Source organism: Acinonyx jubatus, chromosome A2 (genome assembly GCF_027475565.1).
Source record: "Acinonyx jubatus isolate Ajub_Pintada_27869175 chromosome A2, VMU_Ajub_asm_v1.0, whole genome shotgun sequence".
Taxonomy (NCBI): Eukaryota; Metazoa; Chordata; class Mammalia; order Carnivora; family Felidae; genus Acinonyx; species Acinonyx jubatus.
The window spans coordinates 44,943,004-44,967,529 of NC_069383.1; the positions used below are offsets into that span (position 1 = coordinate 44,943,004).

Consider the following 24,526-nt stretch of genomic DNA (forward strand, 5'->3'; position numbering starts at 1 on the left):
TAGGATATAGGATTTTAAGTGATAGTTTTTTTCTGTATTTTCTGCTTTTTACTAGTGAATACATATTATCCTGATCATTAAGAAATGTTATTTTTTAAAACAACTAGGGAGTGTCTGGGTGGCTCAGTCCATTGAGCATCTGGCTCTTGATTTTGGCTCAGGTCATGATCTCACGGTTTGTGAGATCCAGCCCTGTGTCAGGCTCTGGGAAAGAGCCTGCTTCGGACTCTCTCTCTGCCCCTCTCCCACTCACACTCTCCTTCTTTCTCAAAAAATAAACTTAATACAAATAAAAAATAAAACAACTGGAATGATTTAAAAATTGCCCGAAGTACCAATTTAAATAACATCCTCTAAAAATATCCTAGACACAAACTAAGGTTTTAATCTGATGGCATCTCAACCAAAGAATATAACAGGGCCAGGGGTGCTGGGCTCAGACACTTAAACATCCGACTCTTGATTTTGGCTCAGGTCATGATCTCACAGTTCTGACAGCACAGAGCCTCCTTGGGATTCTCTCTCTCTCTCTCTCTCTCTCTCTCTCTCTCTCTCAAAAAAAAAAAAAAAAGAATATAATAGGGTCAGTCTTTCTCAAAATTATTAAGTAGGTAAAAAGTCCTCTCCCTCTATGTGTTTATCTTCTTCTTGTAGTGCCCATCCCCAGTAGACCAGAGTTCTTCTGCAGTTTTCCCTTATCTAGAAAAATCCATGATCTGCAAAGGATCTGAATTATATCATATCATGAAGGAGAAGGTTACGAAACATAAGCATTTTACTAGGGAATCAAAGACTTAAGCCAAAGAAATAGGCACAATTATACCTGGGGGGAATTATAGGAGGACAAAAGAATCTTCTAGTTATTTCTAAACTTCCCTTATACAGGTTGACACCCATCTTGCGTGGCTGTGATGCCAAGGCCTAAAAGAAAACTATCCCACTGCTCTGTTAAGGCTCCAGCCTTACAAAGCCAGAGATTTTCATCATTTCAGTATATAAAAAGCATGGTTAACATTAGGAAAAAACCTCCACCAGATGAAAGTGCCAGTAGAGGGCTAGAAAATATAATCTTGTTTCAGGACAGTTTCTCTGAGTAGCTAAAAAGAATCTTTAGACATTATTCTTCCTTAACCTCTAACTCCCCAAAACATTGTTCTTTCTGTTCCAAAAGACTTCTATTCCGACAAGAATCACAAACAATACTCCATAGTCACCACATGATCGCATCAATAGCAGGTGCCAAAACTACATGTTTGTCAGGCAGCCATGTGTCACCAAAACCTGAATGGGTCAGGGCTTAACACTACCACCCTACCATAAACCAACCTCACCTATTTCCTCAGCCCAGCCCTGATTTTGCAGTGCAACATTCTGCTACTACTGGAGATTTCCCCATGATCAGCCCACATGGACCAAGAGGAAAATATCCTTTTTCTCTTCAGTGCTTCATTTACTTTATTTACCTTGGAACTAGTGTAAACATGAGTTCTAGTTCTTTCATAATTCTACTTTTTAAAGTAGTATAGCCTAGTAAAACCAGTGTATTCAAGAACTTAAAACTGTTAGCTATGAATACAAAACTATAAATTCTATTAAAGCAGAAGTAAAAAATCAAGTAATAGTTGCAGCTTTTTATGAGGTCACCTTGGAAAATGATTCTTTATTACTTTCAGTGTTAAAAAAAAGTCCAGTCTATTTACGAAAGAACCAAAAAGTTTGATATTCACTTGTTTCACTAAAAACCATGCTTATCTGACAGTTTACGTATTTACAGCCACAAATAAGGACAAAAGTCTAGAGAACACATAATCTATAATAAGTAAACCAGGTGTTCATAAATTACATCACAAAGAGTTTTTGTCCTCTTATAATTTCCCCCAGGTATTGCACGTGAGGTTTTAAGGAAGAAGAGTCTTGTGCTAAATGCGAAATTTAAAAAAATTTCAGGGTGCACCTGGCTGGCTCAGTCAGTTAGGTGTCCAACTCTTGATTTCGGCTCAGGTCATGATCTCATGGTTGGTGAATTCAGGCCTCGAGCTGACAGTGCTGCAGAACCTGCTTGGGATTTTCTCTCTTTCTCTCCCTCTCTCTGCCCCTCTGGCAGGGTGCTCACACTCTCACTCTCTGCCTCAAAATAAATAAATAAACTTTAAAAAATTTTTCAGGAAAAGAGTTGACATGGATAAATATTTCAAAACTACTTTAAATGTCATGGTAGTACTTTCACTTAAAGTGACCTAAATGTTAACTATATCAATAAACTAGAATAATCCATCACTAGAAACTAACCTGTTAACCTACAGAATTCATTACACAAATCAAAGTGAAAAAAATGATCAAGTGATAAAATTAAAGTTTCATTTTAATTTAAATGAAGGAGTTTTTCATTTAAGATACATCTGAAGGCTTCAAAGGTGCAAAAATGTGGGAAACAAGATGAATGACCATCTTCTATGTCTAGTTTGGGGATCCTCAACACAGCTGTGTTAGAAGATGGCTTTATGGCACAAAAACAGACACTCAGATCAATGGAACAGAATAGAGAACCCAGAAATGGACCCACAAACATATGGCCAACTCATCTTTGACAAAGCAGGAAAGAATATTCAATGGAATAAAAACAGTCTCTTCAGCAAGTGGTGCTGGGAAAACTGGGCAGCGACATGCAGAAGAATGAATCTGGACTACTTTCTTACACCATATGCAAAAATAAACTCAAAATGGATGAAAGACATAAATGTAAGACAGGAAGCCATCAAAACCCTCGAGAAGAAAGCAGGCAAAAACCTCTTTGATCTTGGCCGCAGTAACTTCTTACTCAACACGTCTCCAGAGGCAAGGGAAACAAAAGCAAAAATGAACTATTGAGACCTCATCAAAATAAAAAGCTTCTGCACAGCGAAGAAACAATCAGCAAAACTAAAAGGCAACCGACAGGATGGGAGATGTTTGCAAATGACATATCAGATAAAGTGTTAGTATCCAAAATCTATAAAGAACTTATTAAACTCAATACCCCAAAAACAAATAATCCAGTGAAGAAATGCGCAAGAGACATGAATAGGCACTTCTCCAAAGATGACATCCAGAGGGCCAACCGACACATGAAAAAATGCTCAACATCACCAGGGAAATACAAATCAAAACCACAATGAGATACCACCTCACCCCTGTCAGAATGACTAACATTAACAACTCAGGCAACAACAGATGTTGGCGAGTTTGCAGAGAAAGAGGATCTCTTTTGCACTGCTGGCGGGCATGCAAGCTGGTGCAGCCACTCTGGAGAACCGTATGGAGGTTCCTCAAAAAATTAAAAATAGAACTACCCTATGATCCAGCAACTGCACTACTAGGTATTTATCTAAGGGATACAGGTATGCTGTTTCGAAGGGACACATGCACCGCAATGTTTATAGTAGCCCTATCAACAATAGTCAAAGTATGGAAAAAGCCCAAATGTGCATCGATGGATGAATAGATAAAGAAGATGTGGTATGCATACACACACACACACACACACACACACACACACACACACACACGGGTATTACTCGGCAATCATAAAGAATGAAACCTTGCCATTTGCAACTACATGGATGGAACTAGAGGGTATTATGCTAAGCGGAGTTAGTCAGAGAAAGACTAAATATCATATGACTGCATTCATATGAGGACTTTAAGACAGAACAGATGAACACAAGGAAGGGAAGCAAAAATGATATAAAAACAGGGAGGGAGGCAAAACCTAAGAGACTCTTAAATATGGAGAACAAACAGAGGGCTACTGGAGGGGTTGTGGGAGGGGGGGATGGGCTAAATGGGTAAGGGGCATTAAGGAATCTACTCCTGAAATCATTGTGGCACTATATGCTAACTAACTTGGATGTAAATTTAAAAAAATAAAAGAAATTAAAAAAATAAAAGATGGCTTTAACCTGGTGGTTCATGTGAAACTACCTGATTCCTCTATCATAGCACTACAGAACACCTTTGTTAACACAAGAGTTTACAAAGATTTAGTATATCCTCCCACGTAAAGTCATCATGCTAATTAACCCAGATGACTGCTGAAAGGCATTACTTTTACACAAAGTTTTACTTTAACTCACTGCAATCTAAAAATTACAAACTACATGGGGCGCCTGGGTGGATCAGTTGATTAAGTCCTCAGGTTATAACCTCGAGGTTCCTGAGTTCAAGCCTGGAGTTGGACTCCGTGCTGGAGGTGCAGAGCCTGCCCTCTCTCGCGCTCTCTCTCTTCAAAATAAATAAACTTAAAAAATAAATAAGTAAAATACAAATTACAAAGGACAACCAAACATGGGAATTTTCACTATGCATAACAGAAAGAAGTAATCAACAAGACCAGCAGAATTTTGAATACTTGGAAGAGCAGTTTAACAAAATACCCTCACACAGCCTAAAATAATCTGAAGTCAGAATCACAATTCAATGAGCCATGCACTTTTAATCCTTTACACCTGGAATACAGTGGCTCATTAATCCATCCTGGGGGAAATCTTATATAATTACAGTCTCTGAAACACTCAGTATGCTGATTAAAGAAACAGCAGTCTCTAAAACATTCTTAAGAATTAATGCATGTAACAAACTCACTTTCCAAAACAATTGGATTTTTAAACTCTGCTTAAGAAAGCAGAGTTGTAAGACATCTAAAAAGACACTGAGAAGCACCTGGCTGACTTAGTCAGAAGAGCATGCGACTCTTGATCCCAGGTTTGTGAGTTTGAGCCCCACATTGGGTGTAGAGATTACCAAAGAAAATAAACTTAAAAAACAAAATAAAAAAAGAATTGGACATGTAAAAAAGATAAAAAATAAATAAAAAGACACTGATTTGTGGAAGTGAGAAACACCCTTAAGAACTAATATAACATATTGGAAATTTTAGTACACTTTTTTATAATATTCCTCTCAAGAATTTGGCAAAACCAACATTCTTCTTGAAATTTTATAAAAACTAAGACAAAAAAAAAATAGGGCAGCCAAAAATGAAAAAAATATATAGTTGAACTATTTTCCTATCTTTTCCAATACTATTACACATCCATTGGGCAAATTACATCTCTGACAAGTTTCATTGTTTTTGACAGAATTAACCTGTCAATTTTATCAACCAACTTAGTGGGAGAAAATTTTTCATTCATTTGTGCTGTTGTGTGAGTGCACTGGCTGTGTTAGCATGCCCTACATCCAACCTGGCTAACACCACAGAGGGTTTCCAATGAAGGTTTTTGGGATTATCCACTTTTCCAACCATAACTCTCTCAAGTCCAGAAATCATAGTGTCATCTATCCAACCAACCTTCATCAGAAAAATAACAGAAAATTAACAAAAGATTAACAGTAAGCCAAAATTTTTCTGAGAAATAGTAAAAGTTCTACTAAAATTAAATGTTTGACTCTTGCAAGAGTTAGAAAATACTCTACATAAATCTAAAAATCATTTTGCTCACTGTGCATTTTGATTTTGACTAAATATAGCATTTTTTTTTTAAAGTTTGTTTATTTTGAGAGAGAGAAAGCATCCCTCTCCACTCAAACTCACCAACAGTGAGATCATGACCTGAACTGAAATCAAGAGTCAACACTTAAGCGACGGAGGCACCTTTAAAAATAGCAAATTCTTGTTTGATTTGCAAAACCAAACAAGGTCTTCATTTTCTGCTATGAGAGGTAAGTGTAATTTTTAAAAGCTGCTTTTAGTCAGCAGTAAGAAAATAATCCATTGGGAATGCAAACTGGTTCAGCCACTGTGGAAAACACTATGGGGAAAACAGTATGGAACTTCCTCAAAAAATTAAAAATAGAACTACCACACAATCCAGTAATCACATTACTGGGTATTTACTCCAAAAATACAAAAACACTAATTTGAAAGGATATATGCACACCTATGTTTAATGCAACATTATTTACAATAGTCAAATTATGTAAGTAGCATGGATAGATGAATGAATAAAGAATATGTGGTATGTATATAGTTGATATTATTCAGCCATAAAAACGAACGAAATCTTGCCATTTGCAAACATAGATGGAGCTAGAGAGTATAATGCTAGGAGAAATAAGTCAGATTGAGAAAGACAAATACCATATGATTTCACTCATACGGAATTTAAGAATCAAAACAAAGGGAAAAAAGAGACAAACCAAGAAACAGACTCTTAACTATAGGGAACTGATGCTTACTAGAGCAGAGGTGGATGGGGGGGTAAAATAGGTGATGGGATTTCACTATATCGTGCTATATTTGACTGTATTGAATATTGTATTGTATGTTAATTACATTGGAATTAAAATAAAAAACTTAAGAAAAAATAGAAAAGAACCTATACTAGTTTTCTCATCTTTGAATGCACTGTGGCAGAATCCCTTGCATTTTCTTCCATTCTATCAGCAACCCAGACAACAGACACTACTAAACAAGTATATTTATTTGAAAATAATTGCCCTAGTCTGGGGCACCTGGGTGGCTCAGTTGGTTAAGCGTGGGACTTCAGCTCAGGTCATGATCTAGTAATTTGTGGGTCGAGCCCCAAATTGGGCTCTGCGCTGACAGTGCGGAGCTTGCCTCCTTGGGATTCTCGCTCTCCCCTCTGTTCCCCTCCCCAGCTTGCACTTTTTTTCTCAAAAAAAAAAAAAAGAAAAAAGAAAAAAAATTGCCCTGGTCTCTGTGAAACATCATGTAGATTAAAAAATAAATGAAAAACAAGGTGTGTAGTTTCCCTTGCTACTAAGAGCCGACAACCTAAAAGTGCTCTTAAAAAAGAGATATGACTGGGGCTCCTGGGTGGCTGAGTTGGTTCAGCTTGGGTCATGATTTTACCATTCTTTGGTTGGGGCCCCAAGTTGGGCTCCACGCCAACAGTTCAGAGCCTGCTCTGGACTCTCTCTCCCTCTCTCTCCGCCCCTCCCCAGCTTGCACACACTCTCTCTCAAAAATAAACATTAAAATGGGGCGCCTTGGTGGCTCAGTCGGTTAAGCGTCCGACTTCGGCTCAGGGCATGATCTCATGGTTCGTGGGTTCGAGCCCCACGCCCCGCGTCAGGCTCTGTGCTGACAGCTCAGAGCCTGGAGCCTGCTTCAAATTCTGTGTCTCGCTCTCTCTCTCTGCTCCTCCCCTGATCATGCTCGGTCTCTCTCTCCTTCAAAAATAAATAAAAAGATTAAAAAAAAATTAAAAAATAAACATTAAAAAAAATATATGGTTGATAACAAAGACTAGGGACATATGGGTTTCAATGTTAGTGCTAACAGTCTCTCAATCAAAATTTCATTAGTCTCCTCAGAACTCTCTTTTCAACTAGGGCCTGACTTTTGGGCTTCCTTGTTCTTCTCTGCATTGTCTAATTTTAGCAAGAATCCTGTCAGCTGGGTTAAGCCAGAACCCCCCCCCCCCCCCTTTACTCTTGATGTAGTAATTTTCCATCCATTGACTCCCCTGCCCCAACTCTGCTCCCTGGCTATAAACGTCTGCTTTTCCTTGATGTATTCAGAGTTGAGTCCAGTTCTATACCGAGGTCTGTTTTCCTCTATTGCAATAGTTTTTCTGAATGTTTTTATTGCATTAACTATTGTCCAGCTCTGGGTTTTCTGATATCATACTAAATTTTTTTTAAATGTTTATTTTTGAGAGAGAGAGAGAGAGAGAGAGAACACGCCAGCACATGAGTGGGGAGGGGCAGAGAGAGAGAGGGGGACAGAGGATCCCAAGCAGGCTCTGTGCTAACGAGAGAGAGCCAGACTAACGAGGGGCTCAAACTCATAAACCGTGAAATCATGACCTGAGCTGAAGCCCGATGCTTAACAAACTGAACCACCCAGGTGCCCTGCTAAGTATTCTTAAGTTGCTTAACCTTTCCGGGTTTCAGTAAACTTAAGGGAGACGGGAGTAGAATGATCTCCAGGGACCCTTGCCAGGTCTAAAATTCTCATGAAGAAATCTGGTAGAGGAAAAAATGTTACAGAAAAATTAAGTGATTTGGAATTGCTGGAGGTCATGAAGCTGTGAGGCCAGGGTGTCATCCAGGTCTCCTGATTTCCAGCACAGTGTTCATTTAACAAAACCAGCTGCCACTACCTTAATACTACAACCAAAAGCCTAACGAATCCAGTGAAATGCCAAGGCACCTAGTGTGCCACTTCAGCCCAAAGTGCCTCCTTCATGTCATAATCTGTTGTCCAGTTTCCTTCAATTTCTAAACAGCATTACATTTGTTTCCTAAAATAAATCATTTTTCCTTTCTGGGAGTACAACTGATATTACTTTTGACAATAAAACTGGTATAAAACATAATTAATCTTGAATTTATAGGACAGCAAAAAATTAAAAGATTCTATTCTTTCTCCTACCAATATTTCCTTTTTATTTTTAAAAGTCCCATTCAGTCTGGCTTGGGGTGCCTCAGTCGGTTAAGCATCCAACTTGAGCTCAGGTCATGATCTCACAGTTTGTGAGTTTGAGCCCCGCATCGGGCTCTGTGCTGACAGCTCAGAGCCTGGAACCTACTTTGGATTCTGTGTCTCCACCTCTCTCTGCCCCTCCCATGCTCATGCCCTGTCTCTCAATAATAAACGTTAAAAAAATTTTTTTTAAATAAATAAAAATAAAAAAATCTTTAAGAAACAAATGAGCAAGGTATAAAAGACACAAACCTTTTAAAAAAACACTCTCTTAACTATAGGGAACTGGTGGTTACCAGAGGTAGGTGGGAGGGGACGGGGGAAACAGGTGAAGGGGATTAAGATTATACCTATAGTGAGGAGCACTGAGTAGAGAATTGTTGAATCATTGTATTGTACCTCTGAAACTAATATAACACTATGTCAAACCGGAATTAAAATTTGAAAAAGCATTAAAAGTCCAATGAACAGTTTGCATGCCATGGTACAGTCTCAAATATCCATCCTTTTACTTGTAAATACACAGCCACGTTAAAAAAAACCCAAAAACCAAAACTTATGCTGCTGCCTGGAATTTTTTTAACACCACACTAAATAAGGCCACATCCTCGTTGGTATCTTTCTATGCTTTTCCCTGAGAGGTAAATAATACCTTAAAGTCAAGCAGTCGTTAGAACACATACAAACACAACCATCTTTTCACTCCAATTTCATCATCCTCTAACAAATTTAAATTTTGCCAGTAAGTCTTTCAAAATGTTACATTTTCTGTGAAACCCAAGAAACGAAATGCTACATTACCTAGGCGTAGCAGTCAGTAGTTTTAATACTTCAAGCATTTCAATTTCCTGTTCACTAGCACATTATGACATCATTGCCTTCCAGTATTTGGGCTCATTAAATAATTCTGCTTCTATTTTGTTCCCTTGACTCCAAAACATATACTGCAAACGTTCCATTGTTCCTATTCACTATTTCAGTGAAGCTTAAAAATAATTTTATATTTGCACATTTCTTTGCTAGATAAATACACTTTCTCTTACTGCAACTGAACTAGAAAGGTCAATCTCTCACCAAAAGGCAAGATTTGGACAAGATCAAATAGCAAAAGCAAGGCCCAATGGGAAGCAGGGGAGGAGTCAATACACCTCCCAAACACGACGGATTCTAGGGCTTCCACAGATAAACAAAGAAGTGGATTTTCCCACGCCGCCGCCTGCTTCAAACAACCCGAGGCATTTGCGTGGAAGCCCACCGAGTTCATTACCTTGAAGACGCAGTCCAAGTGCTGAATTTTTCTAAAGCCTCCCATAATGGGTGTACATCCAGAAATCAATGGAGGCAGAAATGAATGAGGAACTGAGTGAGGTTGACCTTCGATTCCTTCCTCCCACTCCACCAAAGAACCTAAACACCTACCACCCCAACATACCAACACGTAGCTCCTCGACTGCTCAAAACACAATTTTCAGGGCAGGAGAAATAGGGAGTGTGGGGGATGGGTTTCACGTGGGACAAGTGCTAGAGCAGGAATGGTATCAAGATCAGATGGGCCGAGGGCGCTTAAGGCAGCACGGAGGCGGGCTGAAGAAAGTGGGCGCCGGCTGAGCGCGACCGCACGAACCGCGGGGGGGGGGGCGCGGATTCAGGCCCCTTCCTCACCTGGCAGCCCTTCTTGTGATGAAAGCCAACCACCACGATGTGCAGTACAGGCCCCCGGGGGGCGCCATCGCCTCCCCGCCCGGACTTCTCCATGGGCGGCCGCCGCGGGCCCGCAAGACGACGACTTCAACCGCCAAGGGCGGCGGGCCAGGCGACCCCGCGGTCCCGAGGAGGACTGCGAGCGATGGACTTCAGGTGTCAGCAGGGGCGCCGCATGAGGGCCGCGCAGTGGCCCGGAGGAGGCCGAAGCTCCTGCAGCTGCGCGCCGCCCCCAGGGCCGGGGCCGCGCTTCCCTCATCCGCTTCCGCTGCTTCCGGGCTGTCACCTGACGCGGCCGCCGCCGGCGAGGCAGGGCGGGGCAGGACCCTGAGGGAACCTGACGGGGCGGGGCCTGGTGCGGGGGGGGGGGGGGCCGAGGTTGGGGGCGGGGCTTGCGGGGTTATCCGGCTCTTCTATCCCCTACTGCTTGCGTTTGATCTTAACCCACTTTCTCCTCCTTTGCCCTCTCTTCTTCTCCTTACTTAAAGTCTCCGCCCTTTCCCTCTTTCCTTGGCTTTCCTCCTTTTTCACTATCTTTTTTTGTTTTCTCTCCATTATCCAATTCCTTCGTTCATTTCCTTCCCCTCTCTGGGATAACAGGGAGGCATATTAGTGGGACTCTATACCTGTGCATTTTACCTTTAAATTACTTGCTCACCCAGGGTTTTTCTTTTGTTTCGTTATATATTTTTTTTCTCTTTATTATGTATGGGAGTTTGGAAGCCTTTTAAAGCCTGAAGTAAGAGATCCTCGACAATAAAGGAAGTTTATAGGGAGACCTGTAAATGATTATTCCAGTACCGATAATTTAAAAAATACATATTATTTTCATTCTTCTTCTGGGTTTAGTACTCTGGTCAGTACAAAATATATATCATCTATTGTCACCAGGATTCTTAATGTCCTTACTGACTGTATTGTACTACTTAAATTTTATTTTTAAAAACTAAAGGATAGGTAGAGGCCTACTTCAAATAGAATTTGAGATTACTGCAATAATTGGCTGTGAAGTTTATCATTATTCGTGCATATCCCTTAGTTTAGACAACGTTGGCAGTTGATATTTTACACTCCTGACCTTGTAATTTAAGAACTTGCATTCTAATTGAAGTAAAGCTGAGAAAAACAGTAGGCTTCCTGTAATTAAGTTATTTTTCTATGATTCAGTACAAGTGTTTTAATGCTAATAAAAATACTGTAGAGGGGCGCCTGGGTGGCTCAGTCGGTTGAGCGTCCGGCTTCGGCTCAGGTCATGATCTCACGGTCTGTGGGTTCCGGCCCGCATCAGGCTCTGTGCTGAAAGCTCGGAGCCTGGAGCCTGTTTCGGATTCTGTCTCTTCCTCTCTCTCTGCTCCTCCCCGGTTGGTGCTCAGTCTCTGTCTCTCAGAAATAAATAAATAAACATTAAAAAAAAATACTATAGAAAGTTTTCATTTCTTTATTATATTGCAATATTCTTGGTGTTGGTTCAGAACTATGTGTAAAACTATATTATTCCTTGTATGCAGAATATATTACTGTTTTCTTTCATCTGTCTCAATATTTTCCACAATTGGCATAGCCAAAATTAAACTCGAACAATCTTTTTTATTTTTTTAAAACATTTATTTATTTTTGAGAGAGACAGAGCATGAGTGGGGGAGGGGCAGGGTAAGAGAGAGAGAGAGAGAAAGAGAGAAACAATCTAAAGCAGGCCCCAGGCTCTGAGCTGTAGCCAACTTTGAGATCATGACCTTAGCCCAAGTCAGACACTTAACCGACTGAACCACCCAGGTGTCCCCAATTGAACAAACTTTTTAAAAAGATTCAAGGGCAGGGCATCTTAAAACTTTACACCTGGGGCGCGAGTTGGTGGCTCAGTTAAGCATCCGACTTCAGCTCGGGTCATGATCTCACTGTCTGTGAGTTCGAGCCCTGCGTTGGGCTCTGTGCTGACAGCTCAGAGCCTGGAGCCTGCTTCAGATTCTGTGTCTCTCTCTGCCCCTCCCCTGATCATGCTCTGTCTCTGTCTCAAAAATAAATAAAAAATATTTTTTAAAAATTAAAAAAAAAAACAAAAAACTTTACACCTGCAGTGAACACCAATTGTTTAATTCATTGTGCAGGAGATCCAGTAACAGTAACAGCTTTATAAATATCACTTTGCATCCTAGGCAATCCAACTAAGACTACATCATTTATTCATAACTATTTTGTTGCTTAAATGTTTAAAAAGTATGTTACTGGGAAATTCGGGAGAGAAAATGAGCAAGGGAATTTGCAGAATTTTTTCAACTCTAAATATACAGACTGGTCCGTCTAGAATAATAATTTTTAGGGGTGCCTAGGTGCTCAGTTAGTTGAGCGTCAACTTTGGATCAGGTCATGATTTCACAGTTCCAGAGTTTGAGCCCCACATCAGGTTCTGTGTTGATAGCTCCGAGCCTGGAGCCTGCTTCGGATTCTGTATCTCCCTCTGTCTTTGCCCTCCCCTGCTTGCACTCTGTCTCTCTCCCCAACAAAACAAAACAAAAACAAAAACAAAAAATTTTAGAATAACTTTTACATTGTGTGTGGGGTTTTTTTTTGTTTTTTTTTTAAGAATGAGAGAGCAGTAGCTCACACAAACAGGGGAGGGACAGAAGGAGAGGGAGTGAGAGAATCTTAAGCAGGTTCCACTTCCATCACAGAGCCAGATGTAGGGCTTGGTCTCACAACCATGAGATCATGACCTTAAGATCATGTCCTGAGCTGAAATCAAGAGTTGAATGCTTAACCAACTGAGCCACCCAGGGGCCCCTTATATTGGTTTTTGAATAAGTTGTATTAATATAGAATGAATTCACTAACAAGATACTGTTTTTAAGGACAAATATCTATTGAGAAAAAAAACAGAAATTTCTCTTAGTTTAAAATTTTGGAAGAATATTATCAAGATTGTGAGTAATTTGAGATAACAATACTTTCTGAACATTATTCTGAAAGGAAACTTTTGTTTGTATTTTTATGATAACATTTATCTAGAGGAGAAAAATTAGAAAAGTTTTTCTGAACACATGGTAAGTTGAAGAGCCTCTTTTGGTTATATATATTTTATGATGAATTATAGATTCTATTTTATGTTAGCTCTGTAAGTAAGGGCTAAGGGGAGAAAAACCCTGGAGACACAGAGCTATGACATGTTTTTAAGTTCATTAAAAATGAACTCTCCATCTGGAATTGGACTGTTGTTTCTTTTTGCCTCTTGCCTCAAGAGAGAACATGATAAAATAAAACCACTCTAAAGCAATCCCCATTAACTCTACTGTGTAAATGAACCATATTTCCTTTTTCAGAGTATAAAGAGACTTTCTTTATTCTTTATCAATAGTATTGAAAATTGCTAATGGAAAACTTAAAGTATTGACTTTCTCAAAGCATATTTTTCCTGAATTGTAAACTTTATCACATAGGGACAATGTCTTGAATTTGGTCCCTATTCTCATTATGGTATTGTGAAAACAAAACAAGGATAGAAATAGAAAAGAAAACCAGGGAAGGAAAAGGGTGTCACAAACAAATTTGGCATTACTTTGTCTTTAGAATCCTATGAAGGTTAAGGAGGATATTGATGGGGATGAATAAATGGAATCAATTTAAAGAACATTCATTAGACCCTACAGTGTACCTGGAACTGTGGTAGGCACAGTGCATCAAAAGAAATTTAAAAAGAAATTTAAGGGGCACCTGGGTGGTTTGTCTGTTAAGTGTTGAACTCTAGATTTCAGCTCAGGTCATGATCTCATGGTTTGTGGGATCGAGCCCCAAGTGTGGCTGTGCTGACAGCATAGAGCCTGCTTGAGATTCTCTATCCCTCTTCCTCTGCCCCTCCCCCCATTGTCTATGTCTGGTTATAAAAACAAGATATATGTGAAGCCAGCCAGCAATGCTAGCGTTTGTAGCACTCACTCGAAGCCACCCATCATGTTAATAAGTATTAGGAAATAAGGATAAGCAATAATAGCTCACATTTAATGAATAAGCACTGTGTCCTCAGCTGGTCACTTTTCATGGATCATTTCATTTAATCTTCACAATAATCCTAAAGCAGATACTATCATCCTCATTTTTTTCCAGTGGGTAAATTGACACTTATGTTAAATAACTTGCTGAAGGTCAAATTAACTAGAAGGAATTGTGGTAGGGAAAGGATTTGAACCAAAGTCATGTAATTTCAGAACCATTGAATTAAAAATATATATACATTTTTTGCATTTTATTTATTTGAGAGACAGAGAGAGAGCAGGGGAGTGAGGCAGAGGGAAAGAGAGAAAGAGAGAGAGAATCCCAAGCAGGCTCCACAAGGAGCCTGACTTGGGTCTACATCCCATGACTCTGAAATTATGACCTGAGCCAAAATCAAGAGTCAGACACTCAATGAACCTTGCCACTCAGGCACCCCTCAGAACCAATGAATTTAATTACTGTACTCTATAGCTTCCCTAAATTCTTGACATAGAGGAACTCCAGAGTCTTTGGGGAGGGAGGTAACCCTCTGCAAAGATAATTATAGGAGAATACGTTGAGAGCCTTCTGAGAACTATTGAAGTTGTCATGGGACAATGAAAGAGCCTATCAAGTCTGCAAGTCAGAAAAGCTTCACAGAGGCAGTCACATTTGAGCAGGGTCTTTTTTTTTTTTTTAATGTTTATTTATTTTGAGAGAGAGAGAGCATGAGCTGGGGAAGGGCAGAGAAGGGGGCGGGGGAGAATCCCAAGCAGGCTCCATGCTGTCAGCACGGAGCCCAACACGGGGCTCAAAGTCATGAACCATGAGATCATGACCTGAACTGAAATGAAGAGTCAGATGCTTAACCGACTGAAACCACCCAGGTACCTTTGAGCAGGGTTTTGAAGGATGAGCAGCATTTTACCACAATTTGGTAGCAGAACATCGTTAAGTCCAATAAAATAAAATGAAGTAATAGGGAAAACATTTGGGAAGGTAAGAGTTTTACGCCAAACTTAGAGGAAGTATGTTAAGATTTACATAAAAGTGAAGCGAGAGTTTTGGTGGTGGACATATCCCAATTGCACACAGTGTTCCCTCTGTTTGGAATGCTGCTTCTACCCCTTTTCTGCCTACCCAATTCTTATTTATCTCCTAAGACTAGCCTTCTGTCAATTCCTTTGTGAAACTTCCCAAACTATGTGACCAGTGGGCAAGTTATTTAACCTCTCTGAGTATGAGGAACTCCATTCGAACACTTGTCTCACAGGATAGTCATAAAAATTAGGATTAAGTGTATTTGAAAGTTTTCTGGCACATAGTAAGTGCTCAGTATTTATGAAATGCAAAAAAGCCAGAATTGGCTTGGTATTTAGAAGGCTGAACCCAAGGAAGCTTTGAACTGAAGGACCCATCTGCTTCTGAACCCTTCTTGTTGATATTTGCCTTAAACCATACCAAGGATCTCTAGTTCTCTAGGATTTGCTTTATATATTTTTTATATTATATTGCTATAATTTAATTTGTATTAAATTTCTTGTTTCTTGTACATAATGTTTGTTAGTAGTCTTCCTCCCCCATTCATCCTTAAGCTCCTACAAGGGAAGACCTTGTAATTGTTTCGTAAATTTTATACTCAGCGAAATGCCAACTAGTGTGCAACTAATGCACACTATTAATGATGGCTGCATCACAACTATCTGTTGTATGAATGAGTGATGTTCTTTCTGCTCTCTCCTGTTTAGACTCCTCGGCTTTAAGTTCCTGGGACACAAACAAAACAGACTTAAGGCAGAGAATTTGTCTGCTTTCTATTCTTTTCAAAACAAGTGCAGGGGTGCCTGGGTGACTTAGGGGGTTAAGTGTCTGACTTAGGTTCAGGTCATGATCTCACCATTAGTGGGTTCGAGCCTCGCATCCCGCTCTGTGCTGAATGCTTGCTCAGAGCCTGGAGCCTGCTTTAGACTCTTTGTCTCCTTCTCTCTCTGCCCCTCCTCCGCTTGCGCTCTCTCAAAAATAAATAAGTGTAAAAAAAATTTTTTTTCAAAACAAATTAAAAAGCATTAAGGTTTTCTAGGTGTGATGGCCTTAACAAAGAGTGACATCTGGTGGTTGCTTGTTAGACAAAACAGTAAGTATCTGTTGAAAGTGAATACAAAGTCTAAAATAAATTAGACTCCTATAAATTAAATAAAGTAGCAGAAAGAAAAAGAAAACGTATTTTAAATTTCCACCCTAGAAAAGTTAAAAATAAATGCTGGTTGTGGGTTTTCAATTCACTGGACTTTTAAAAGCGGTTGATTCTTTAGAAAACAGTTTTTACAAAAATTGTAACACAGTGAATTGGTGGCGGGAAAAACGAATTGATTTGGTCCGACAAAAGATCCTGACTTGAGATGAGATGCAACTTTATAGGATAAAATAAGACGACTCAAAGGTTTTCCTAATTTGCAAAACCTTTCAGGTTCAGGAAGAATTTATTCACAAGGCAGTACCTTTAAAGTCTGTCGGAAACTGCCTGGGGAATGCAGATATCTGCTGAGGCCGCACCACGTCCCTTGGACAGAAATACTTCCCGAGATCTCAGGACCGCGGAGAGAACTGACTGGGCTCGACTCGCGTGGACTGGCTGGATCGCATGTTCGGCCTCAGATTGGTAGAGCCTGCCCGGACTGCGCGGGTTGGGGGTGAGAGCGGAAGCGCGCTCTTTCAAACTCGCCGTCCTAACGTCGATGCACGCAGGCCACTTCCGGCGTAGCCATGGCGGCGAACGCTACCACTAACCCGTCGCAGCTGCTTCCTCTAGGTAATCGTTGTCCTGTCTGGAGGGGGACCCGGAGAGCTCAAGCTAAGCATTGGGGGCCGAGGGTCTGCAGCCGAAGTAGCCCTTAGCCGAGTGTTAGGGAATTGTGTTGGAACAACCGCTTTACTTTTCCGGGGCTGGTTTCTAAGCTCCCAAGTCTGCTTTCCCCAACCGCTCAAGCCTTTTAAGCGTGGTAGGAGTTCTTGAGGCGGGAACTTGTGACTCCCCAACCAAACCGTCACCCAAAAAGGTCCACAGTTAGTGAATGTGTCCTCGGCCTTCTTTGTTGTGGGCTCGCCTCTACAGTCATGGGTATCCTACCCACTCCTCAACTTGGTATTTAGGCTCCGGATTAGACCCTGCAGTTAGTCTGGCTAGTTCTTGAGAGAAGCACTGGCGTCTGGAATGAGCCTAAAAGGGAGATCTGGAAACTAGTTTTGTCACTGAGGCTGTGTGCACTAGACGCAATGGCTGGGCACTATTCGGCAAATTTAAATCACATCCATTGGTTTCAAATAGCACATAGCATTGGAAGAGATAGAACACGGGACAAGTAAATATACATCATGCCAAGTAATGCTAAGTCAGCTAAACTCAACTGCGTCCAGAGCACAGAAATGATGACAGGAAGAAATCTCTGGTAAAGACGGTTGTGCCTCTATCTTCCAGTATTTTGTAGCTAAAGAGTTCATTTGAGTTATCGGAGGTGGCCATGATTTAAAAGTTTTCATTTCTTCATTCGACAGACTCTTTTTGAATACTTAGTGTATGTCAGGCATTGCCCATTGGGGAAATAGACATGCGAAAACGGGGTTTAGACTCTGAGGGGGAGGAGGTTCATAGGTTAATCAAACAACCTATAATAACATAAAACCACGACTGTGATAAATTTCAACAAAGGAGAGGTAAGTAGTGAATACAGAAAATTTTTCTGTTGATTATGCAACAGAGCTATGTAGTATAAAATGTACAATTTTGAATGAATACTTTTCCCGGTTTATCTTTCACCGCATGCAAGGAACAAGTGCCAGTAGACAGTTAAATATTTGTTGAAGTAATGGTAAAATAATCTTTTTTTCTCTACCCCCTCTTTTTTTCTTTCTTCTTTTTTTTTTTTTTTAAATAAAGAACTTGTGGACAAATGTATAGGATCAAGAATTCACATTGTGATGAAGAGTGATAAAGAGATTGTTGGCACACTTTTGGGATTTGATGACTTTGTCAGTATCCTTTTAAAAGGTGGTGGTGGTGTGGGTTTTTCTTCAGTATTTAAGAACAGAAGAATATCAACAGTCAATTCCTACTGATTATTATAATAAAAATTTATTCTCAGGGAACTTGTGATGGTGTTTTAAGAGGTGCATATACTGAAAGAAGGTAAAGTTCCTACCACTGACATGTATTTTGCATTTGAGCTATTGTGTTAAACATTGTAACTAAAACTGAATAAAGGCAGAAGCCAGAGTAAATTCAACCTGGTATATTTATTTTCTTAACACCAAATTTCAGATATGGTACTGGAGGATGTCACAGAGTTGTGAGTAGTGTTAAAAAATTAAAGAATTGGGGGAAATCTTTCTTTAAAGTAATTTTAGTATTAATGAGTTGAAAATGATTTGTGGGAAAACATTGCCTGTTAGAAATACCTTGAAGGTAGAAATTTTATCTACTGATAAAATTGGATGCTAGTAAAATTGGAACACAGTTATAACCATGATGTAATTATTAATGAATTGTTAGGAAGTTAATGGAGACAGAGCTTTAAAGTAAAAAATATTCAAAACTGCCAGGAATCTTTGGGCTGAAGCAAATCAAGGTACTGATAATAAGAGCATTTAGCTATGTATAGCATAAAATGTAAATGCTTGTTCCATTATATTAGTTACAAAGATCATGACTAGTAACTGCTTTCAAAATTGAATTGATTAAAGATTTGTTTAACAGATAGGGATTAGTGGTAAGTAATAGTAAAAAAGGGAGGCTAGTAAATATTTCATTTCATATTTGATCTCTTTGGCAAGTTTCAGCTTTTATGAAGGTCAGTCCCAGTGAGTGTGGATCTCAAGCCAGTCAGTTCACTGTGTTGCCTTTGGGGAAGAATGTACATCATTCAGTCAATAACCATTGCCTCTTAAAACTACTGATGTAATTGCTTGACCTCACATTCATTTATATACAGGAAAAACCTTTTTAGGGGTCACAATGTTGGCTTTGATTATCATTGTTTATCCTGACTCTATTTTATCTCTTCATTTAGTGAAATCACACCAGAAGGAAGAAGGATCACTAAATTAGATCAGATTTTGTTAAATGGAAATAATATAACAATGGTAAGACACAGTAAAGCTGTTTTATTTAGATGTTAGCGCATTTTTGTGGGGCAAGGATTACAGATTACCTTGCTTGATGAGATGTTCATGTCTCAGTGGCGCTAAAGTTGGGAAGGAGATGCTCTCGTGATCAAGGCTCTAAAGCTGAGCTGCTGGAGATGACTTTAGGCTTAAAAGTTAGTTTGCTTGGGCTATTTAATCTTTTAGTTTGCCAAGAATCATTGTTTAGTCTCTGAGTATTAATTGATGATGTTGGGAACTGTAAACAGAAGTGATGACCCGGAGAAAATGGGAATGTGAGGGAGGTGCAGAGAGGCGCAAGTGGCTTGGATTGATGAGGAAGGGTTTTTAGATGGTGCGGGTGGTGGTGTTATTAATAATAAACTCTTTTTCCTTCTATGCAGCTGGTTCCTGGAGGAGAAGGACCTGAAGTATGAATGGATTTCCTTGACTTAACTCTGTTTAGTTTTATAATGACAACAAAATAGAATTTTTTTTTTTAACCTTTTAATGTTTGGATTCTGTAAATCTAAGTTTCCCGTTGAAGGGAAATGTTTTGAAGATGCATTGTAAATGCCCATTTTTGTAAGTTAATCATTATTATCTTGGAAAAAGAAGAACAGTTTGTTCTTTGAAGACGAAAATAAAAATGTTTTTGGTTAATTGTCATTTTATTTTTTGTGCTGCAATAGCCAGTGTAACAAGTATTGTAGTTATTTTGTCACTTGCTTTCCTGTCATTTTATGTCCATTTTCTTACTCAGGTACGTGACCATTTGATTCTCAAAAATTGTTCCGAACAAAATGACACACTTTGATTTTGAACAGTTGTGTTTGAAAAACCTGAAATGATTACTTACAGAATTCCATTTAAACTCTTGATGCTTTGAAATGATTTTTCTATTGAACTTAAGTTCCGTTAACTCCTATTAAAAACAAGCAAACTGGGGCAGGCACCTGGGTGGCTCAGTTGGTTAAGGGTCTGACTCTTGATTTCAGCTCAAGTCATGATCTCATAGTTCCTGAGTTTGAGCCCTGCGTCGGGCTCTGCTCTGATAGGGTGGAGCCTGTTTGGGATTCTCTCTCTTGCTCCCTCTCTCTGCCCCTCATGCATGCGCTCACTCTCAAAAAAACAAAAAACAACCTCCCACAGCCCCCCAAAACAAGCAAACTTCTAGTTATAAAATAAGTAAGTTACGGAGGTGGAAAGTAACAGCATAGGGAATATTGTCAATAATATTATAATAACATGATGACAGATGGTGTAGTCACTCATAGTGGTGAGCATAGTGTAATGTTTAGAATTGTTGAACCATTATGTTGTACACCTGAAACTAGTATAACTATTGTATATCAACTATACTTCAATAATAAAAAACAAAATATACAGGTAACATGCACATTGTAGAAATAGAGATAAGTAAAAAGGAAAATATTCATTACACTGCTGTATACCTTCTTAGACTTTCTCAGTACACTCATGCACATTATTTTTACAAAAACGTGCTCATCCTGAATACACCATTCTGTAGCCCCATTTAAGACTTTTTAAAAAAAATTTAAGTGGTGCACATCTTTCCATGTCATTTCAGTAACATCAATGTTTGCATTGTATTTCATTAAATGATTTACCATAATTTAGCTGATTTTTATTATTGCCCATAGTAGTCTATATATATTTTTCTTTTCAATTAAAAAAAAAAATCTCAGTGTTTGTTTTTGAGAGAGAGACAGTGAGTGAGGGAGGGGCAGAGAGAGAGGGAGACACAGCAGGCTCCAGGCTCCAAGCCGTCAGCATAGAGCCCAAAGCAGGGCTCAAAATCATGAGCTTTGAGATCATGACCCGAGCCGAAGTCAGAGGCTCAACTGACTGAGCCATCCAGGTGCCCCTACATTTTTATTTTTCTTAGAAGAAATTCATAATGTGAGGTCAAAGGTTATAGTGTTGCCAACAGAAAGTTTGTACCATCCTACACTTTGCCAGCAGTTTTTCATGGTATTTTTTTCCATAGTACTCTACATACTTACCAATGTTGGCTGTGCTCTACCGTCTCACTTTGCCACTGTGATAGGCAAAACCTAGTTATGTTTAAAGTTTTCATTATTAATTTTGAACTCCTTTGTATTTTGTGCTGCAATAGCCAGTGTAACAAGTGTTACACTGTTACACAAGTTACTTCTGAGGCTTTTGCCATTGGGATGCTTGTCTTTTTCTTACTAATTTGTAAGAATTGTCTTTTTCTTACTAATTTGTAAGAATTGTTAAAGAGTTTACTCTTAAATTTTTTTTTTTCAATGTTTATGTATTTTTTTGGGACAGAGAGAGACAGAGCATGAACGGGGGAGGGGCAGAGAGAAAGGGAGACACAGAATCGGAAACAGGCTCCAGGCTCTGAGCCATCAGCCCAGAGCCTGACGCGTGGCTCGAATTCCCGGACCGCGAAATCGTGACCTGGCTGAAGTCGGACGCTTAACCGACCGCGCCACCCAGGCGCCCCAAGAGTTTACTCTTAGTCATGTATTTTGCAGGTAATTTCCCCGGTTTATAATTTGTCTATTTTTGGTACTTTTTTTTTTTTTGGCGTAAATGTGTTTTTATGTAGTCATGTGTTGATCTCATCCTTTATGATTTTTATCATCGGTACACATGGATTAGAAAGACCCTCTTTGCTATGATTAGATATAGTTTTGTTATTTTTGTTTCATTTAAATCTTGCATCCATCTTCAATTTTAGTGTTTCCACAACAAAAAAGGATCCACCTTTCTTTTTTTTTTTCTTAAAAATTTCTTTTTAACATTTTATTTTTAAGTGATCCTTACACCCAAAGTGGCGCTCGAACTCACAACCCCGAGATCAAGAGTTGCATGCTCCACTGACTGAACCAGGCAGGTGCCCCTCTTTATTTTTCAATCCAAATTTATTTTCCAAAACAAAGCACTGCTTTGTGCCTCCCCCCACCCTCACCCGGTATAAATACTCCTACTGTGGCTGATTTCAAGCTGCCAAGGGTTTAACCACAAGCTTGCAAACTTGGATTTAGCAGTTGGTTCTCAGGAGCTACTAGGAGTCTGTTGCCCCACCTCGCCACTTCTGGCCCTTGTTGGGGAATGCTTTTCTCCTGTTATTTTTTCTCTTTGGAGGGGGGTCAAATGTAATAGTGCCCCCTTTTCACCCTTTTATTCACCATCCTATGGGAAATGGGTGGTCATACTCCACTCTTCATTTTTCCCCCCTAAGAATTAGCCTTCAAGGAGCACATGTTCTTAGTTCCAACATGCTAGGAGTTTTAGAGAAGACTGACCTCACTTAGAGAGGCATACAATTACTTAGTCGGCAAGGTAGATGAGTCTATTTCTGGGGTTCAGTAACAGGAAGTTCACTAGCCTACGGGTAAATGATACTTCTTAATCTAGTCTTAACAGTAATAAAGATGATGGTAGGCCTCCCATCTGCTGCTGTTTTTGTCTTAATGCTGCAATTCGTTTTAGAATGGGTACTACCCTAAATAAGGGTCTCGACATTTTTGGGTAACTCTTAGTTGTAGGGGCTGTCCTGTGTATTGTAGGATCTTTAGCAGCATCCCTAGATCCCAGTAGCATCCTTCCTCTTCTTCCCTTTCCCCAGTTGTGACAAAAATGGCTCCAGATGGTGCCAATTGTCATCTGAGAGCAAAATAATCACCCATAGTTAAGAACCACTGTTCTACAATAGAGATACTATTTATTGGGCCCTTTAAAATTCCCTCATGTTTGATGCATGGGTGAGGAGCACTGTGTCTAGACAATAAAATTGGGGAAGAAAATACTGTGAGTATTCCAGTAGAGTAGAATGGTTGGTTTGAAGCTGAAATTTTCTCGTGTTAGGTGTTGGCCATATAGGATTTTCACTTTGGCAGGTTGCTGGTGAGTGGCTGTTTTTACACAGGTGTTGTTTCCTCTCTGGAGGCAGGGCTGCATGTGCTGGGCCCTAAAGTGATGGAGGCCTCAGCAAAAATGAGGGCAGCAAAGGCAGAAGCTATGCTGGCATTGGTGACTTGTGTAAGTTTTTCTCAAATTTTGGTTTGAAAACTGCTATCAGAATCACTTGGAGAGCCAGTAAAGAACACAGAGGTCCAGGCTTATTGAAGTCGGATAGGGCCTTGGGCCTGTGTATTTTTATGGAGTTCCCCAATTCCCCAGCTAATTCTAATCCTCATCAAAGCTTGAGACCCACAGCCTTAGTGTCGTAGACTCTAAAGTTCTCTCTTGTCTAGCAAGAGAGCGAAATGCAAGATGAAAAGCGAGAGATGGCTAATGTCTGGGAACAGACAAGAGCCCCGAATAAGGGTCCTTCCCCCATTTTTATTAGGATCAGAAGGCTTACAAACATGGCGATGGATGTGCACAAAGAGACAATGAATCTGTGAACATTAACTTGTGAACGTGAGGGAAAGGGGGTCTTGAAGATATTTGGGGTTAGGGGTTTGGGTTAATACAAAACAAAATCCAGGCACCGGGCAGTTGGGTTGAAGGTTGTTTACAGCAGATATGAGGCAGCACCTCTGTTTATCTTAGCTAGCCTAGGGGGATGAGACAGATAGGGGAAATAACCTCAGGGTGAATAAGGCACCTTTTCTTTGGTTAACCATCTCTGCTCTGGGCTGCTTTGCCTGCAGCACAGCGGTACATAGTCCAATTCACCAATTTACCTAACCTGGCCCTATCCTGTGAAAACAGCTTTTCTGCTACAGTACTAAATTGGGGCTGCTTCCACCCTGAACATCTAATCTTGTTTATTTCATACACCTATGTATTGGGCACCTTTGTGCCTGTTCCTATTTTAGGTCTTTGCCTCTCTCTATTCTGGGGGCTCTGCACCCCCTCACTATTTTGGGGTGCCTTTGCACCGCCTATCCTTGGGGTGCCAATCTGGTTTACCCAAACTCAGGTGTGAGTGTTTCATGAATTTGTATTTCTTTATGCCTTGTCAACCCATTGGTGTAAACCTGGGGGGTTCCTAAGCTTATCCCCACACCTTAGAGTGTAGATTGGCGCAGATACAGCTTTTAAAGCAGGTGTGACTAAAGCAAGGCTCTGATGATAATCTGTTTATGTTAGTGGTTGTGTTAGTGGAGAGAACAGTTTTTGCTGCATTTAAACTGCAAGGCAGCTAAGTTCCCTGTGTGCTATGGAGTACTGGTGGAGTTCTAGTTTACATTGTTAGTGCCAAGCCTTGGTAGGCAATGATTCATCTGCTGCCTCAAATGTTGGACTTTGGACCAAGGAGGAATTTGTCCATAGGTTTGGGGGTCACTT

The 24,526-nt window shown here is 39.9% G+C and overlaps 2 protein-coding genes across 2 annotated transcripts in view; one reads left to right on the forward strand and one right to left on the reverse strand.

Moving 5' to 3' along the window:
• The window catches only part of AVL9 (AVL9 cell migration associated), a 67,798-nt gene extending 57,468 nt beyond the window's left edge, over nucleotides 1-10,330 (reverse strand). The window contains exon 1 of the mRNA XM_027075228.2: nucleotides 10,094-10,330. Coding sequence (XP_026931029.1) covers nucleotides 10,094-10,186 — 93 coding nt within the window. The 5' untranslated portion in view covers nucleotides 10,187-10,330. The remainder of the gene's footprint in view (nucleotides 1-10,093) is intronic.
• A 6,421-nt stretch (nucleotides 10,331-16,751) lies between these two features.
• Nucleotides 16,752-19,894, forward strand: LSM5 (LSM5 homolog, U6 small nuclear RNA and mRNA degradation associated). Its single transcript, XM_015065044.3, has 5 exons — nucleotides 16,752-16,904; nucleotides 18,030-18,125; nucleotides 18,411-18,438; nucleotides 19,159-19,231; nucleotides 19,636-19,894. The coding sequence occupies exons 1-5, from the start codon at nucleotides 16,859-16,861 to the stop codon at nucleotides 19,666-19,668; spliced, it is 276 nt and encodes a 91-aa protein (XP_014920530.1). The 5' UTR covers nucleotides 16,752-16,858; the 3' UTR covers nucleotides 19,669-19,894.
• The last annotated feature ends 4,632 nt before the right edge of the window (nucleotides 19,895-24,526 follow it).

Coding starts and splice junctions, on each gene's coding strand:
- LSM5 (XM_015065044.3), top strand. CDS start 16,859: ATGGCGGCGAACGCTACCACTAACCCGTCGCAGCTGCTTCCTCTAG. Junction 18,439..19,158: donor CTGGAGGATGTCACAGAGTT/GTGAGTAGTGTT, acceptor CTCTTCATTTAG/TGAAATCACACCAGAAGGAA. Junction 19,232..19,635: donor ATGGAAATAATATAACAATG/GTAAGACACAGT, acceptor CCTTCTATGCAG/CTGGTTCCTGGAGGAGAAGG.